At 47.4% G+C, this 19,904-nt stretch overlaps 1 protein-coding gene across 1 annotated transcript in view; it reads right to left on the bottom strand.

The window, feature by feature from the left end:
• The window catches only part of rab3ab (RAB3A, member RAS oncogene family, b), a gene marked incomplete at its 5' end in the record, with an annotated part of 22,606 nt that extends 5,597 nt beyond the window's left edge, over nt 1-17,009 (bottom strand). The window contains 2 exons of the mRNA XM_079531643.1: nt 1,704-1,822; nt 16,785-17,009. Of these exons, the coding sequence (XP_079387769.1) occupies nt 1,704-1,822; nt 16,785-17,009 (344 nt within the window). The remainder of the gene's footprint in view (nt 1-1,703; nt 1,823-16,784) is intronic.
• Nucleotides 17,010-19,904: the final 2,895 nt, after the last annotated feature.

Raw genomic sequence — 19,904 nt, 5'->3', positions numbered from 1 at the left:
ACCATCTCACTATCCTCTGTACGTGTCCAAACCATCTCACTATCCTCCTCTGTACGTGTCCAAACCATCTCACTATCCTCTGTACGTGTCCAAACCATCTCACTATCCTCTGTACGTGTCCAAACCATCTCACTATCCTCTGTACATGTCCAAACCATCTCACTATCCTCTGTACGTGTCCAAACCATCTCACTATCCTCTGTACGTGTCCAAACCATCTCACTATCCTCCTCTGTACGTGTCCAAACCATCTCACTATCCTCCTCTGTACGTGTCCAAACCATCTCACTATCCTCTGTACGTGTCCAAACCATCTCACTATCCTCTGTACGTGTCCAAACCTCTCTGGCTTTATCTCCAAAACATCTTCCATGCGTTGCTGTCCCTCTGATGTACTCGTTCCTGATCCTATCCTTGTTACTCCCAGAGAGAACCTCAACATTTTAGTCTCTGCTACCTGTCTGTCTGTCTCTAAACCATACAACAAGCTGTCTGTCTGTCTGTCTGTCTGTCTCTAAACCATACAACAAGCTGTCTGTCTGTCTGTCTGTCTGTCTCTAAACCATACAACAAGCTGTCTGTCTGTCTGTCTCTAAACCATACAACAAGCTGTCTGTCTGTCTGTCTCTAAACCATACAACAAGCTGTCTGTCTGTCTGTCTCTAAACCATACAACATAGCTGTCTGTCTCTAAACCATACAACATAGCTGTCTGTCTCTAAACCATACAACATAGTCTGTCTCTAAACCATACAACATAGCTGTCTGTCTCTAAACCATAAAACATAGCTGTCTGTCTCTAAACCATACAACATAGCTGTCTGTCTCTAAACCATACAACATAGATGTCTGTCTCTAAACCATACAACATAGCTGTCTGTCTCTAAACCATACAACATAGTCTGTCTCTAAACCATACAACATAGCTGTCTGTCTCTAAACCATACAACATAGCTGTCTGTCTCTAAACCATAAAACATAGCTGTCTGTCTCTAAACCATACAACATAGCTGTCTGTCTCTAAACCATACAACATAGCTGTCTGTCTCTAATCCATACAACATAGTCTGTCTCTAAACCATACAACATAGTCTGTCTCTAAACCATACAACATAGCTGTCTGTCTCTAAACCATACAACATAGCTGTCTGTCTCTAAACCATACAACATAGCTGTCTGTCTCTAAACCATACAACATAGCTGTCTGTCTCTAAACCATACAACATAGCTGTCTGTCTCTAAACCATACAACATAGCTGTCTGTCTCTAAACCATACAACATAGCTGTCTGTCTCTAAACCATACAACATAGCCGTCTGTCTCTAAGCCATACAACATAGCTGTCTGTCTCTAAACCATACAACATAGTCTGTCTCTAAACCATACAACATAGCTGTCTGTCTCTAAACCATACAATATAGCTGTCTGTCTCTAAACCATACAACATAGGTGTCTGTCTTTAAACCATACAACATAGCTGTCTGTCTCTAAACCATACAACATAGCTGTCTGTCTCTAAACCATACAACATAGCTGTCTGTCTCTAAACCATACAACATAGCTGTCTGTCTCTAAACCATACAACATTCCCTTTCATCCTTGACTGAGACTTTCCTATCAGACAATCACACTTGCACCTATAACCACCTGCACGTGTGTGTGTTTATTAGTGAAAGGTTAACTTATGAGGACCAATCCCGTACCAGTCCTGCACGGCGTTGAAAGACTCCTCGTTGGTGATGTCATACATGAGGATGAAGCCCATGGCTCCTCTGTAGTACGCTGTGGTGATGGTCCTGTAGCGCTCCTGACCCGCCGTGTCCTGTTAACACACATAAACATGTTGTTAATACACACACACAGCTGTGGTGATGGTTCTGTAACACTCCTCAGACCACAGTTTTAGTCCATGAGCCAGAGCTCCAAAAATTGGACCGTTAATTATGAATTGAGTGGAGCAAAACCATACCTATATTAGATTGTTATCACCATGAAACTTCCCCAGTTGAGAACTTACACGAAGACCAGGATTTATTCTATTACAATTTTTTTTGCAAATGAGGCATTATGTAGGAAAATATGCAAAATCTAAAATATGAAAAAGCTACTACTGTGGAAGGGTTATCATGTATTAATTTACTTGTATTGATCCTATAAACAATTAAATATAGGTCTAGTTTTTCCCACCAATTTCGGAGCTCTGGCTCATGGACTAAGAACCAAAAAGAACTGAACCGGTTCCCGCTGGGAACCAACCAGTGGAAAAGAACTGAACCGGTTCCCGCTGGGGACCAACCGGTGGAAAATAACTGAACCGGTTCCCATTGGGAACCAACCGGTGGAAAAGAACTGAACCGGTTCCCACTGGGAACCAACCGGTGGAAAAGAACTGACATTCACTATAAGTCACAATGCCTGAAACCTCATAGGTGCAATACCTCCCCTGGCCACAAGGTGGCGCCTCTGGGATGAGATGTGAAACCAAAAAAAATGGCCTTCTCCTTCATTGCACAAGCAGGCTGCCTTCCCCAAAAAACTGACCAACAAACACACACATGCACATGGGTGCGCATGCACACACACACACACACACACACACACACACACACACACACACACACACACACACACACACACACACACACACACACACACAGCAACAGATGCCCGTCCATCACTAACGCATTACTGTTACCCTGACAACCATCTCTCTCTCTCTCTCTCTCTCTCTCTCTCTCTCTCTCTGACTGAGGGGAGGTCCAGTTACATCCTCAGAGGTCTAATGAATGCTCAGGGAATGAAAACCTTCCTGATGAATGACACCCAACCCTGTTATGTACTCTGACCCATACCGTCACACCCAACCCTGTACGCTGACCCATAGTCACACCCAACCCTGTACGCTGACCCATAGTCACACCCAACCCTGTACGCTGACCCATAGTCACACCCAACCCTGTACGCTGACCCATAGTCACACCCAACCCTGTACGCTGACCCATAGTCACACCCAACCCTGTACGCTGACCCATATCGTCACACCCAACCCTGTACGCTGACCCATAGTCACACCCAACCCTGTACGCTGACCCATAGTCACACCCAACCCTGTACGCTGACCCATAGTCACACCCAACCCTGTATGGTGACCCATATGGTCACACCCAACCCTGTACGCTGACCCATACCGTCACACCCAACCCTGTACGCTGACCCATAGTCACACCCAACCCTGTACGCTGACCCATATGGTCACACCCAACCCTGTACGCTGACCCATACCGTCACACCCAACCCTGTTATGTACTCTGACCCATACCGTCACACCCAACCCTGTACGCTGACCCATAGTCACACCCAACCCTGTACTCTGACCCATAGTCACACCCAACCCTGTATGGTGACCCATACCGTCACACCCAACCCTGTACGCTGACCCATAGTCACACCCAACCCTGTACTCTGACCCATAGTCACACCCAACCCTGTACGCTGACCCATAGTCACACCCAACCCTGTACTCTGACCCATAGTCACACCCAACCCTGTACGCTGACCCATAGTCACACCCAACCCTGTATGCTGACCCATAGTCACACCCAACCCTGTACGCTGACCCATAGTCACACCCAACCCTGTATGCTGACCCATAGTCACACCCAACCCTGTACGCTGACCCATACCGTCACACCCAACCCTGTTATGTACTCTGACCCATACCGTCACACCCAACCCTGTACGCTGACCCATAGTCACACCCAACCCTGTACTCTGACCCATAGTCACACCCAACCCTGTACGCTGACCCATAGTCACACCCAACCCTGTACGCTGACCCATAGTCACACCCAACCCTGTACTCTGACCCATAGTCACACCCAACCCTGTATGGTGACCCATACCGTCACACCCAACCCTGTACGCTGACCCATAGTCACACCCAACCCTGTATGGTGACCCATAGTCACACCCAACCCTGTACTCTGACCCATAGTCACACCCAACCCTGTATGGTGACCCATAGTCACACCCAACCCTGTACGCTGACCCATAGTCACACCCAACCCTGTACGCTGACCCATATGGTCACACCCAACCCTGTACGCTGACCCATAGTCACACCCAACCCTGTACGCTGACCCATAGTCACACCCAACCCTGTACGCTGACCCATAGTCACACCCAACCCTGTACGCTGACCCATAGTCACACCCAACCCTGTACGCTGACCCATAGTCACACCCAACCCTGTACGCTGACCCATATGGTCACACCCAACCCTGTACGCTGACCCATAGTCACACCCAACCCTGTACTCTGACCCATAGTCACACCCAACCCTGTACGCTGACCCATAGTCACACCCAACCCTGTACTCTGACCCATAGTCACACCCAACCCTGTACGCTGACCCATAGTCACACCCAACCCTGTACGCTGACCCATAGTCACACCCAACCCTGTACGCTGACCCATATGGTCACACCCAACCCTGTACGCTGACCCATAGTCACACCCAACCCTGTACGCTGACCCATAGTCACACCCAACCCTGTACGCTGACCCATAGTCACACCCAACCCTGTACGCTGACCCATAGTCACACCCAACCCTGTACGCTGACCCATAGTCACACCCAACCCTGTACGCTGACCCATAGTCACACCCAACCCTGTACCCTGACCCATATGGTCACACCCAACCCTGTACGCTGACCCATATGGTCACACCCAACCCTGTACGCTGACCCATAGTCACACCCAACCCTGTACGCTGACCCATAGTCACACCCAACCCTGTACGCTGACCCATAGTCACACCCAACCCTGTACGCTGACCCATAGTCACACCCAACCCTGTACGCTGACCCATAGTCACACCCAACCCTGTACGCTGACCCATAGTCACACCCAACCCTGTTATGTACGCTGACCCATAGTCACACCCAACCCTGTACGCTGACCCATAGTCACACCCAACCCTGTTATGTACGCTGACCCATAGTCACACCCAACCCTGTATGGTGACCCATAGTCACACCCAACCCTGTACCCTGACCCATAGTCACACCCAACCCTGTACGCTGACCCATAGTCACACCCAACCCTGTTATGTACGCTGACCCATAGTCACACCCAACCCTGTTATGTACGGTGACCCATAGTCACACCCAACCCTGTTATGTACGCTGACCCATAGTCACACCCAACCCTGTTATGTACGGTGACCCATAGTCACACCCAACCCTGTTATGTACGGTGACCCATATGGTCACACCCAACCCTGTATGGTGACCCATAGTCACACCCAACCCTGTTATGTACGGTGACCCATATGGTCACACCCAACCCTGTATGGTGACCCATAGTCACACCCAACCCTGTACGCTGACCCATATGGTCACACCCAACCCTGTACGCTGACCCATAGTCACACCCAACCCTGTTATGTACGCTGACCCATAGTCACACCCAACCCTGTTATGTACGCTGACCCATAGTCACACCCAACCCTGTTATGTACGGTGACCCATAGTCACACCCAACCCTGTTATGTACGCTGACCCATAGTCACACCCAACCCTGTTATGTACGGTGACCCATAGTCACACCCAACCCTGTTATGTACGGTGACCCATATGGTCACACCCAACCCTGTTATGTACTCTGACCCATAGTCACACCCAACCCTGTACGCTGACCCATAGTCACACCCAACCCTGTACGCTGACCCATAGTCACACCCAACCCTGTACGCTGACCCATAGTCACACCCAACCCTGTACGCTGACCCATATGGTCACACCCAACCCTGTACGCTGACCCATAGTCACACCCAACCCTGTACGCTGACCCATAGTCACACCCAACCCTGTACGCTGACCCATATGGTCACACCCAACCCTGTACGCTGACCCATAGTCACACCCAACCCTGTACGCTGACCCATAGTCACACCCAACCCTGTACGCTGACCCATATGGTCACACCCAACCCTGTACGCTGACCCATAGTCACACCCAACCCTGTACGCTGACCCATAGTCACACCCAACCCTGTTATGTACGCTGACCCATAGTCACACCCAACCCTGTACGCTGACCCATAGTCACACCCAACCCTGTACGCTGACCCATAGTCACACCCAACCCTGTACGCTGACCCATAGTCACACCCAACCCTGTACGCTGACCCATAGTCACACCCAACCCTGTACGCTGACCCATAGTCACACCCAACCCTGTACTCTGACCCATAGTCACACCCAACCCTGTACGCTGACCCATAGTCACACCCAACCCTGTACGCTGACCCATATGGTCACACCCAACCCTGTACGCTGACCCATATGGTCACACCCAACCCTGTACGCTGACCCATAGTCACACCCAACCCTGTACGCTGACCCATAGTCACACCCAACCCTGTTATGTACGCTGACCCATAGTCACACCCAACCCTGTTATGTACGGTGACCCATAGTCACACCCAACCCTGTACGCTGACCCATAGTCACACCCAACCCTGTACGCTGACCCATAGTCACACCCAACCCTGTTATGTACGCTGACCCATAGTCACACCCAACCCTGTACGCTGACCCATAGTCACACCCAACCCTGTACGCTGACCCATATGGTCACACCCAACCCTGTACGCTGACCCATAGTCACACCCAACACTGTACGCTGACCCATAGTCACACCCAACCCTGTACGCTGACCCATAGTCACACCCAACCCTGTTATGTACGCTGACCCATAGTCACACCCAACCCTGTTATGTACGCTGACCCATAGTCACACCCAACCCTGTACGCTGACCCATACCGTCACACCCAACCCTGTACGCTGACCCATAGTCACACCCAACCCTGTACGCTGACCCATAGTCACACCCAACCCTGTACGCTGACCCATAGTCACACCCAACCCTGTACGCTGACCCATATGGTCACACCCAACCCTGTACGCTGACCCATATGGTCACACCCAACCCTGTACGCTGACCCATAGTCACACCCAACCCTGTACGCTGACCCATAGTCACACCCAACCCTGTACGCTGACCCATAGTCACACCCAACCCTGTTATGTACGCTGACCCATAGTCACACCCAACCCTGTTATGTACGGTGACCCATAGTCACACCCAACCCTGTTATGTACGGTGACCCATATCGTCACACCCAACCCTGTTATGTACGGTGACCCATAGTCACACCCAACCCTGTTATGTACGGTGACCCATATCGTCACACCCAACCCTGTTATGTACGGTGACCCATAGTCACACCCAACCCTGTTATGTACCCCATAGTCACACCCAACCCTGTTATGTACGGTGACCCATAGTCACACCCAACCCTGTTATGTACGGTGACCCATAGTCACACCCAACCCTGTTATGTACGGTGATCCATAGTCACACCCAACCCTGTTATGTACGGTGACCCATAGTCACACCCAACCCTGTTATGTACGGTGATCCATAGTCACACCCAACCCTGTTCCAGGGACCCCCCCCCCCCCATCTGGAAATATGTTGTTCCAGGGACCCTCCTCCCCCCCCCCCATCTGGAAATATGTTGTTCCAGGGACCCCCCCCCCCCCCATCTGGAAATATGTTGTTCCAGGGACCCCCCCCCCCCCCCCATCTGGAAATATGTTGTTCCAGGGACCCTCCTCCCCCCCCCCCCCATCTGGAAATATGTTGTTCCAGGGACCCTCCTCCCCCCCCCCCCCCCCATCTGGAAATATGTTGTTCCAGGGACCCCCCCCCCCCCATCTGGAAATATGTTGTTCCAGTGACCCTCCTCCCCCCCCCCGCCCCCCCCCCCCCCCTTCCCGCTGCCGCCGACCCCCATCTGAAAATATGTTGCTCATAGCGCGCCACTCGGTGCCGCGCTATGAGCTTGTAGATCTGCTATTTTTCAATAGCTAAAGTATAACACAATGCTTACAACACCAAAAGGGGTTCCCGTCCAGAATGGGTTAACTGTGAAGTCGTGTTCCCACACAGAGAATACAAAACTCTGATGCTGGCATTCAAAGCAACCAAAGTACGGCTCCCCCATATCGTGCACGTCTGATCGAACCCTACAAACCCTCCCGCTCATGTGCTCAGATCAGGGAAGCTTCCGTACCTTCACTAAAAACGCTCCACATGTCCACAAACAGCAGAAATGAAAATAAAAATAAATAAATGTAAAGATATTTTAAAATATATTTTCGTCAACGGAAATGCCAGCTTCCTTGCGTGGATTTCGGGAGGCTTCCAGACTCTATATATATAGCATTCACAGATTGGGGAGAGAGAGAGAGAGAGAGAGAGAGAGAGAGAGAGAGAGAGAGAGAGAGAGAGGGCGAGGGCGAGGGCGAGGGCGAGGGCGAGGGAGAGGGAGAGGGAGAGAGAGAGAGAGAGAGAGAGAGAGAGAGAGAGAGAGAGAGAGAGAGAGAGAGAGAGAGAATGGAACAGCTGCTCATAAAAAGTAATGAATTCAGGTCAACATCTGAGTGGTGATCATGATTGAAGTGCTTCACACACTGGTCTGTCTCAGAGGATAGACCTGTGTGCGTGCGTGTGTGCGTGCGTGCATGCGTGCGCGCGCGCGTGTGTCCAGTCACCAGGGACAGTGTGTCTCAGAGGACACGTGTGTGTAAATTGTCTCAGAGAGGACACATGTTGTGAGGTCATCAGGGAGAGTGGTCACTTTTCAAGGAGAATATTGATGACTTCCTTGAGGAGAAAGAGAAGTGACAGGCCCATTATTCCTTTTAATATTTACTCCTAAATATGCCAGTTATGAGTTATGAGGCTACTTTTAGCCTTAAGAGACAATGTTAAGGGCCTTGCAAACGTGAAGCAAGGAACGCAGAGGAGGGCAGAAGACAGCCATGGAGCGAGCTTGTCTCGCCCTAGCCTGGGGTCCACCTATGCTTTCTATGGCATAGGCAGCTCCCGGCAGGATCCGCCGGGAGAAACCAGATGCAGCTGCGCGACATGAGACTCATTTATTAGAGCGACAGAGAGAGAGAGGAGTGGGTGTGTGTGTACGGGTGTGCGTCAATTTAAGGTGCAGATGATCAGAAATCAGCAGAGAGTGAGCGGCGTTTGCGCTACTCTATGCCGAATTGAAGTGGACTCGGACACAGACTTTATTTTCTCTCCCTGGAAATAAAAACGTCTGGGTTTCCGAGGCTAGTCTCATCCTAACCACGTACGTGACTCCCATTGAAAATGCATTGCGAGCCGTGCGACACACAGAAGACACAGAATGGGGATGGAATTCTGTAATGTATTTTGTAATGTATTTTTGAAATGCAATGTATTTTGTAATGCAATGTATTCTGTAATGTTTTAATTAATTCCTGACTGGATACTCTTGGAAGATTAGCCGAAAGGCTAAAAGAGATCCAAATAAAAAATAAAAAAAGACACAGGAGACATTATGTGACTCTTGCTGTTCTCCACTCAGCCACCAGGTGGCCTCAGACATTCCCTGTCTCTTTTCTGATAAGACTCCTGCAGTCACCTGAGCTTCATCCTGTCTGTCTGTCTGTCTGTCTGTCTGTCTGTCTGTCTGTCTGTCTGTCTGTCTGTCTGTCTGTCTGTCTGTCTGTCTGTCTGTCTGTCTGTCTGTCTGTCTGTCTGTCTGTCTGTCTGTCTGTCTGTCTGTCTGTCTGTCTGTCTGTCTGTCTGTCTGTCTGGACCACAGTAATTATACCAGCTCACGTCACTTCCTGTGCTCCATGTGTTACATATAGTCTGTCTTCAGTTACGTCTCAAAGCCAGTGATCTAATTACATGAGACCCACAGGTTGTCCTGTCCTGTCCTGTCCTGTCCTGTCCTGTCCTGTCCTGTCCTGTCCTGTCCTGTCCTGTCCTGTCCTGTCCTGTCCTGTCCTGTCCTGTCCTGTCCTGTCCTGTCCTGTCCTGACACGACACTGTATGGAGACTATAGTTCCTCACTCACTCCAGAGGGCCACTATAGTTCCTCACTCACTCCAGAGGGCCACTATAGTTCCTCACTCACTCCAGAGGGCCACTATAGTTCCTCACTCACTCCAGAGGGCCACTATAGTTCCTCACTCACTCCAGAGGGCCACTATAGTTCCACACTCACTCCAGAGGGCCACTATAGTTCCACACTCACTCCAGAGGGCCACTATAGTTCAACACTCACTCCAGAGGGCCACTATAGTTCCTCACTCACTCCAGAGGGCCACTATAGTTCCACACTCACTCCAGAGGGCCACTATAGTTCCACACCTCACTCCAGAGGGCCACTATAGTTCCACACTCACTCCAGAGAGCCACTATAGTTCCACACTCACTCCAGAGGGCCACTATAGTTCCACACTCACTCCAGAGGGCCACTATAGTTCCACACTCACTCCAGAGGGCCACTATAGTTCCACACTCACTCCAGAGGGCCACTATAGTTCCACACTCACTCCAGAGGGGCCAGTATAGTTCCACACTCACTCCAGAGGGCCACTATAGTTCCACACTCATTCCAGAGGGCCACTATAGTTCCACACTCACTCCAGAGGGCCTCTATAGTTCCACACTCACTCCAGAGGGCCACTATAGTTCCACACTCACTCCAGAGGGCCACTATAGTCCCACACTCACTCCAGAGGGCCACTATAGTCCCACACTCACTCCAGAGGGCCACTATAGTCCCACACTCACTCCAGAGGGCCACTATAGTTCCACACTCACTCCAGAGGGCCACTATAGTTCCACACTCACTCCAGAGGGCCACTATAGTTCCACACTCACTCCAGAGGGCCGCTATAGTCCCACACTCACTCCAGAGGGCCACTATAGTTCCACACTCACTCCAGAGGGCCACTATAGTTCCACACTCACTCCAGAGGGCCGCTATAGTTCCACACTCACTCCAGAGGGCCGGTATAGTTCCACACTCACTCCAGAGGGCCACTATAGTTCCACACTCACTCCAGAGGGCCACTATAGTTCCACACTCACTCCAGAGGGCCTCTATAGTTCCACACTCACTCCAGAGGGCCGCTATAGTTCCACACTCACTCCAGAGGGCCACCTTGCATACTGTCATAGCAAAAGAGCAGATCTACAAGCTCAAAATGCATCGCAGTGCAACACGTTTTGAGCTTGTAGATCTGCTATGTTTGCTATATTTTAATTGAAATCCTGATTTTTGTAAATTTTGTTTAATATAATGTTATTTTGGAATCCCAAACAGTACAATTTGTATTTATCCTGTCTAGACACTGTATACTATGTTTAGTTACCAGTAGGCCTGGAATACGGATGTGTATATTACAGGAAACTCCTGTTTCCAACAAACTCCGGTAAACTCCGGTAAACTCCAGAATTGTACCATCACACCTGTATATTACCGTAACCCATTTTGGGCGGGAACCCCTTTTGGTGTTAGCATTATGTTATGCTTTAGCTATTGAAAAATAGCAGATCTACAAGCTCATAGCGCGCCACCGAGTGGCGCGCTATGAGCTTGCAGATCTTCTATTTTTGAAAAATCGAAGAACGATTCGCTTTTTCAGAAAACTGTCAGGATGTAGAAGACATTTTTAGAATCTGATCCCCAGGGTAAGAGGTGGTGTTGGTGATGCATACCAAGCTGCAGTGACTGACAGCAGGAGGACAGTGGATGAGGTGAGCTTACCACCATAGACCACCATAGGATAATATGGTTGTTTAATCAATAAAACATCACTCACATTTAATACATGCTTTGACTACAGTACAGACTACAGTATTAGTCTAGCATCATGTATACAGTCACAGAGGTGGGGGAAGGGAACAGCACGTGTGTGTGTGTGTGTGTGTGTGTGTGTGTGTGTGTGTGTGTGTGTGTGTGTGTGTGTGTGTGTGTGTGTGTGTGTGTGTGTGTGTGTGTGTGTGTGTGTGTGTGTGTGTGTATGCATGTGATAGTAGTAGTAATGGGGGAGGGGGGAGATGTCGAGTCATCGGCCTCCCTGCGCTGTGATTGGCCGGTTCTGTTCCTCACCAGAGGCAGGCCTGAGAAAGGCTGACAACAGAGCTCTCTCTCACGCACGCACGCACGCACGCACGCACGCACGCACGCACGCACGCACGCACGCGCGCACGCGCACGCACACACGCACACACACACACACGCACACACACACACACACACACACACACACACACACACACACACACACACAGGGATCTGCATATCTCTGCTGCAGTGTGTGTGGTTAACATTCCACCAGGATGGAAGGTAGGGGTTAATTGTCTTGCTCAAGGACACTTTGACACATTGCAGAGGGCGTGGAATCCACCCGGGGACCTCTGGCTTTCAGACGGCACCTCTAACTAAACCCAGTGTTGTTTTTGGCAGCAAATTTTGATTTTAGTTTTAGTCTCTTGAATAGTTTCATTTAGTTTTAGTCACATTTTAGTCACCTGGAATGTCTTAGTGTTAAGTCTAGTTTCAGTCGACAAAATGTATTTTGGCGGGCCTTGATGCCGTCGTAATCATGCCGTCGTCACTTGCTGAAAATAGCCGATCTAGCTCACAACGCGCTGTGAGCTAGATCGGCTATTTTCAGCATGCAACCAAGTGTAATCTGCATCTCTTGTCCACTCGTCCCTTTCTAACATTTTAGTCTAGTTTTTATTTGTTGACGAGATTGTCAACATATTTAGTCTTAGTTTTAGTCGTCATAGCTTAGTTTTAGTCTTAGTTTTAGTCGTCATAGCTTAGTTTTAGTCTTAGTTTTAGTCGTCATAGCTTTCCATTTACTGTAGTTTCCATGTAGTTTTCGTCAGTGAAAAAAGGCAGTCGACGAACATTTTTCAGTTTTAGTCGACAAAAACCACACCCAGCTGTACATATGGCCGCAGTCAAGTTTTTGGCCATTATTTGAGGGCCCATTATTTGAGGGCCCATTATTTGAGGGCCCATTATTTGAGGGCCCACTTGCAGTAGCATTGGCCCCTCGGCCTACAGCGTGTGAACCACAGCTCTCTGACCACCAGGGGGCACCAACATGTCCCTACACCGTGCAACCATTTAGATTGTATTGTTTTGGACACCATTACAATGTTCATATTTTAATCACAACACCCAATTACTGAATGTCAGTCTCCAGGTTTTCTTCACAATATGTATGACAGTTATTTATTTATGACGACACTATGTATGGAATATTAGTCCAACTAGTACTAGTGGTTATCAATTGTTTCATTGGCGAGGACCCCCTTAACTCTGAGAGGGTACAACTGGAACCAAATGGACCCGTGAAGGGTCCATTTGGTTCCAGTTGTACCCTCTCAGAGTTACAGACCTGTTATGGTCACTCTATGGTCTAGCTCTGTGTGAGTTTCCGGTAATAGTTACTGTCCACTAATGTTGTATGTCCGTGACAAAAAATGCATTTAGATAAAAAATGCCCACCAAAAAATGCATTTAGATAAAAAAGCATTTAGATAAAAATGCCCACCACAAGCCAACCTGTCAACGCGTCACAGCACGACGCGTTGTGAGCTTGTAGATCAGCTATTGTGTATTGAGTTGTACTTGAAATGTACTGTAATATTTTCTTTTTTCTTTTGCCAAAAATGCCCTGACATTCTCTGCACGTGCCTTGGTATTAGTTCTATCCTCTAGTCTCTCACCCAGATCTGTAGTTCTATCCTCTAGTCTCTCACCCAGATCTGTAGTTCTATTCTCTAGTCTCTCACCCAGATCTGTAGTTCTATCCTCTATAGTCTCTCACCCAGATCTGTAGTTCTATCCTCTAGTCTCTCACCCAGATCTGTAGTTCTATCCTCTAGTCTCTCACCCAGATCTGTAGTTCTATCCTCTAGTCTCTCACCCAGATCTGTAGTTCTATCCTCTAGTCTCTCACCCAGATCTGTAGTTCTATCCTCTAGTCTCTCACACAGATCTGTAGTTCTATCCTCTAGTCTCTCACCCAGATCTGTAGTTCTATCCTCTAGTCTCTCACCCAGATCTGTAGTTCTATCCTCTAGTCTCTCACCCAGATCTGTAGTTCTATCCTCTAGTCTCTCACCCAGATCTGTAGTTCTATCCTCTAGTCTCTCACCCAGATCTGTAGTTCTATCCTCTAGTCTCTCACCCAGATCTGTAGTTCTATCCTCTAGTCTCTCACCCAGATCTGTAATTCTATAGTCTCTCACCCAGATCTGTAGTTCTATCCTCTATAGTCTCTCACCCAGACCTGTAGTTCTATCCTCTATAGTCTCTCACCCAGACCTGTAGTTCTATCCTCTAGTCTCTCACCCAGATCTGTAGTTCTATAGTCTCTCACCCAGACCTGTAGTTCTATCCTCTAGTCTCTCACCCAGACCTGTAGTTCTATCCTCTATCCTCTAGTCTCTCACCCAGATCTGTAGTTCTATCCTCTAGTCTCTCACCCAGATCTGTAGTTCTATCCTCTAGTCTCTCACCCAGATCTGTAGTTCTATCCTCTAGTCTCTCACCCAGATCTGCAGTTCTATCCTCTAGTCTCTCACCCAGATCTGTAGTTCTATCCTCTAGTCTCTCACACAGACCTGTAGTTCTATCCTCTAGTCTCTCACCCAGATCTGTAGTTCTATCCTCTAGTCTCTCACCCAGATCTGTAGTTCTATCCTCTAGTCTCTCACCCAGATCTGTAGTTCTATCCTCTATAGTCTCTCACCCAGATCTGTAGTTCTATCCTCTAGTCTCTCACCCAGACCTGTAGTTCTATCCTCTAGTCTCTCACCCAGATCTGTAGTTCTATCCTCTAGTCTCTCACCCAGATCTGTAGTTATATCCTCTAGTCTCTCACCCAGATCTGTAGTTCTATCCTCTAGTCTCTCACCCAGATCTGTAGTTCTATCCTCTAGTCTCTCACCCAGATCTGTAGTTCTATCCTCTATAGTCTCTCACCCAGATCTGTAGTTCTATCCTCTATAGTCTCTCACACAGATCTGTAGTTCTATCCTCTATAGTCTCTCACCCAGATCTGTAGTTCTATCCTCTAGTCTCTCACCCAGATCTGTAGTTCTATCCTCTATAGTCTCTCACCCAGATCTGTAGTTCTATCCTCTAGTCTCTCACCCAGATCTGTAGTTCTATCCTCTAGTCTCTCACCCAGATCTGTAGTTCTATCCTCTAGTCTCTCACCCAGATCTGTAGTTCTATCCTCTATAGTCTCTCACCCAGATCTGTAGTTCTATCCTCTAGTCTCTCACCCAGATCTGTAGTTCTATCCTCTAGTCTCTCACCCAGATCTGTAGTTCTATCCTCTATAGTCTCTCACCCAGATATGTAGTTCTATCCTCTAGTCTCTCACCCAGATCTGTAGTTCTATCCTCTAGTCTCTCACCCAGATCTGTAGTTCTATCCTCTAGTCTCTCACCCAGATCTGTAGTTCTATCCTCTATAGTCTCTCACCCAGATCTGTAGTTCTATCCTCTAGTCTCTCACCCAGATCTGTAGTTCTATCCTCTAGTCTCTCACCCAGATCTGTAGTTCTATCCTCTAGTCTCTCACCCAGATCTGTAGTTCTATCCTCTAGTCTCTCACCCAGATATGTAGTTCTATCCTCTAGTCTCTCACCCAGATCTGTAGTTCTATCCTCTAGTCTCTCACCCAGATCTGTAGTTCTATCCTCTAGTCTCTCACCCAGATCTGTAGTTCTATCCTCTAGTCTCTAACCCAGATCTGTAGTTCTATCCTCTAGTCTCTCACCCAGATCTGTAGTTCTATCCTCTAGTCTCTCACCCAGATCTGTAGTTCTATCCTCTAGTCTCTCACCCAGATCTGTAGTTCTATCCTCTAGTCTCTCACCCAGATCTGTAGTTCTATCCTCTATAGTCTCTCACCCAGATCTGTAGTTCTATCCTCTATAGTCTCTCACCCAGATCTGTAGTTCTATCCTCTAGTCTCTCACCCAGATCTGTAGTTCTATCCTCTATAGTCTCTCACCCAGATCTGTACTTCTATCCTCTATAGTCTCTCACCCAGATCTGTAGTTCTATCCTCTAGTCTCTCACCCAGATCTGTAGTTCTATCCTCTAGTCTCTCACCCAGATCTGTAGTTCTATCCTCTAGTCTCTCACCCAGATCTGTAGTTCTATAGTCTCTCACCCAGACCTGTAGTTCTATCCTCTATAGTCTCTCACCCAGATCTGTAGTTCTATCCTCTAGTCTCTCACCCAGATCTGTAGTTCTATCCTCTAGTCTCTCACCCAGATCTGTAGTTCTATCCTCTAGTCTCTCACCCAGATCTGTAGTTCTATCCTCTAGTCTCTCACCCAGATCTGTAGTTCTATCCTCTAGTCTCTCACCCAGATCTGTAGTTCTATCCTCTAGTCCCTCACCCAGATCTGTAGTTCTATCCTCTAGTCTCTCACCCAGATCTGTAGTTCTATCCTCTAGCCTCTCACCCAGATCTGTAGTTCTATCCTCTAGTCTCTCACCCAGATCTGTAGTTCTATCCTCTAGTCTCTCACCCAGATCTGTAGTTCTATCCTCTAGTCTCTCACCCAGATCTGTAGTTCTATCCTCTAGTCTCTCACCCAGATCTGTAGTTCTATCCTCTAGTCTCTCACCCAGATCTGTAGTTCTATCCTCTAGTCTCTCACCCAGATCTGTAGTTCTATCCTCTAGTCTCTCACCCAGATCTGTAGTTCTATCCTCTAGTCTCTCACCCAGATCTGTAGTTCTATCCTCTAGTCTCTCACCCAGATCTGTAGTTCTATCCTCTAGTCTCTCACCCAGATCTGTAGTTCTATCCTCTAGTCTCTCACCCAGATCTGTAGCTTGATCCTCTTGTCGTTACGGTAGATGGTCTTGACCTTGAAGTCGATGCCCACCGTGCTGACGAAGGCCGGCGTGAAGGAGTCGTCCGCGTACCGGAACAGGAAGCTGGTCTTCCCCACGCTGCTGTTCCCGATGATCAGGATCTTAAACATGTAGTCGAAGTTCTGCTCCGACGCCTCCTTCTGGCCGTACGTGGCGTTCGCTGAGGCCATCTGAGGACACGATAGGAGAGGTTTACAGTTAGCTTAGCTTCGGTATGGGCCGATATTTGCCGTTATGGGTCAATAAAATTGACATTAAAGGACCTATAACATAAAATTAAACTTTTTCCATTTCTTTTGTGTTTTTGGGGCTCCCATATGTGTTTTCTATCCCCACAAATAACCAATTTTGAACAATCAGGCTTTCATATCATATGGGTGCTTTAATGGAAATTGCTCTCAGGAACAGCTCAACTGATTTTGGTCTCATCGTGATGTCATCAATGTCACCCTACTTTGTATAATTCCTCCTCTTCTTCAGTCTTCAGTTCCAAATTTGCATTTCCCCTTTTTTACAATGTCCACCATTGTTGATTTTCCAAGCTGGCATGGAATGGAAACAAGCCTGGTTTTATCTAGCATCAGTATTATAATGACTCAAATATTAAATAATCTGCATATCAGCACCCCCACCACCTCAGGACATTGTGGTACTGCAGCTAAAACTGCTTTCAAAGTCCAGAAATAAATGACAAGGACTGGTTCTATCAGAGTGGTGATTGAGGCTCAAACCATTAGAAATAACTTTGAGGGACATAGACAATATGATATTAAATATTAAAAGCAGTTTTAAAATGCATGTTATTTGCGCTTTAACCGATGGTAGTAGCCGATATATGTATCTCTTTTATAAGCATACATACATTTTGCGTTGCCTATGTTGGTTATCTGTAGTCTACCAAGCTGTAGATTCTATGTTGGTGTGTTGGTTATCTGTAGTCTACCAAGCTGTAGATTCTATGTTGGTGTGTTGGTTATCTGTAGTCTACCAAGCTGTAGATTCTATGTTGGTGTGTTGGTTATCTGTAGTCTACCAAGCTGTAGATTCTATGTTGGTGTGTTGGTTATCTGTAGTCTACCAAGCTGTAGATTCTATGTTGGTGTGTTGGTTATCTGCAGTCTACACCAAGCTGTAGATTCTATGTTGGTGTGTTGGTTACCTGCAGTCTACCAAGCTGTAGATTCTATGTTGGTGTGTTGGTTATCTGCAGTCTACCAATCTGTAGATTCTATGTTGGTGTGTTGGTTATCTGCAGTCTACCAAGCTGTAGATTCTATGTTGGTGTGTTGGTTATCTGCAGTCTACCAAGCTGTAGATTCTATGTTGGTGTGTTGGTTATCTGTAGTCTACCAAGCTGTAGATTCTATGTTGGTGTGTTGGTTATCTGTAGTCTACCAAGCTGTAGATTCTATGTTGGTGTGTTGGTTATCTGCAGTCTACCAAGCTGTAGATTCTATGTTGGTGTGTTGGTTATCTGTAGTCTACCAAGCTGTAGATTATATGTTGGTGTGTTGGTTATCTGCAGTCTACCAAGCTGTAGATTATATGTTGGTGTGTTGGTTATCTGCAGTCTACCAAGCTGTAGATTCTATGTTGGTGTGTTGGTTATCTGTAGTCTACCAAGCTGTAGATTCTATGTTGGTGTGTTGGTTATCTGTAGTCTACCAAGCTATAGATTCTATGTTGGTGTGTTGGTTATGTTTCATTCCTTACTGACTGCCAGTAGGCAGTAAACAATAGTGAATATACCTCTCGCGCTCCGCGTAGGTCGAGTCTTAATATAAACAAAGTCATGTGACGTGTAGGCTGACCGTGCGTCCCGGTAGGCTATATAAGCACGTGACAGCCCACACCCGGCCTCTTTTTTCTTCTCGCTACCTGACGTGAGTATCGTAGGTAAGTGTAGCTCCTAGAATCTGTACATCAGTTCTGTATTGCAGGTCCAAAGAGTTGTTAAGACACTATATGTGTCGTGGTGTTGACATCCTGCCTGTGGCTATTGCCGAGAGCGCAAATTGTTGTCCTCTCAAGGCTGTGGTTGTCAAAATTATCACCATTTCTCTTTGTTTGTCTTGAGGATCCCTAGCTACAAACACTCTCATGTATTGTTGTTAAAGGGGTTCCTCCACACACTGGGTGTTGGCCGCGTGCTGCCGGTTTCCCACAGCACTCGCCTAATTTACCTAGTTATATTGTTGTTTGATAATTAAACTAATATTATTAATTCTTAATTTGATTAAGAATATATAATTAGATTCAGATTACTGGAGGTTCCCACACGGTCTGTGCCTGCACAGTCCTCGCTGGGATTGCCTAGTTAAATATCTGATGGACATTTGTTGTTTGATGATTAATCTAATCAATTAATTCATCTAAATAACTGAATTTGTTTAAAAAATTCAGATTACTGGAGGTTCCCACATGGTCTGTGCCTGCACAGTCCTCGCTGGGATTGCCTAGTTGAATATCTGATTGACATTTTTGTTTGATGATTAATCTAATTAATTAGTTAATCTAAATAACTTAAATTGTTTAAAGACAATTCAGATTACTAGAGGTTCCCACATGGTCTGTGCCTGCACAGTCCTCGCTGGGATTGCCTAGTTGAATATCTGATTGACATTTTTGTTTGATGATTAATCTAATTAATTAGTTAATCTAAATAACTTAAATTGTTTAAAGACAATTCAGATTACTAGAGGTTCCCACATGGTCTGTGCCTGCACAGTCCTCGCTGGGATTGCCTAGTTAAATATCTGATTGACATTTTGTTTGATTAATCTAATTAATTAATTAATCAATCTAAATAACTTCTAAAAAAAAACCTTTGGTTACTGGAGGTTCCCACGCATTCTGTGGCTGCACAGCTCTCGCGGGGATTGCCCAGTTAAGTGTCAAATTGACATTAAGCTAACAGCAGGCCATCTTAGCCTGACCGGTTAGCTACTCTGTTTGCTGGAGGTTACTGACGCGTTCTGTGATCGTACAGTTCTCGCTGGTATTGCCTGGCTATACAACTGGCTTGAGACTACTGAGCTATGGCGTGTACGTCCTGTAGCGCTCAG

Source organism: Electrona antarctica, assembly GCF_951216825.1.
Source record: "Electrona antarctica genome assembly, contig: scaffold_140, whole genome shotgun sequence".
Lineage (NCBI taxonomy): Eukaryota > Metazoa > Chordata > Actinopteri > Myctophiformes > Myctophidae > Electrona > Electrona antarctica.
The sequence above is the reverse complement of the archived record's forward strand: the minus strand, read 5'-3'. Positions and strand labels throughout refer to the sequence as shown.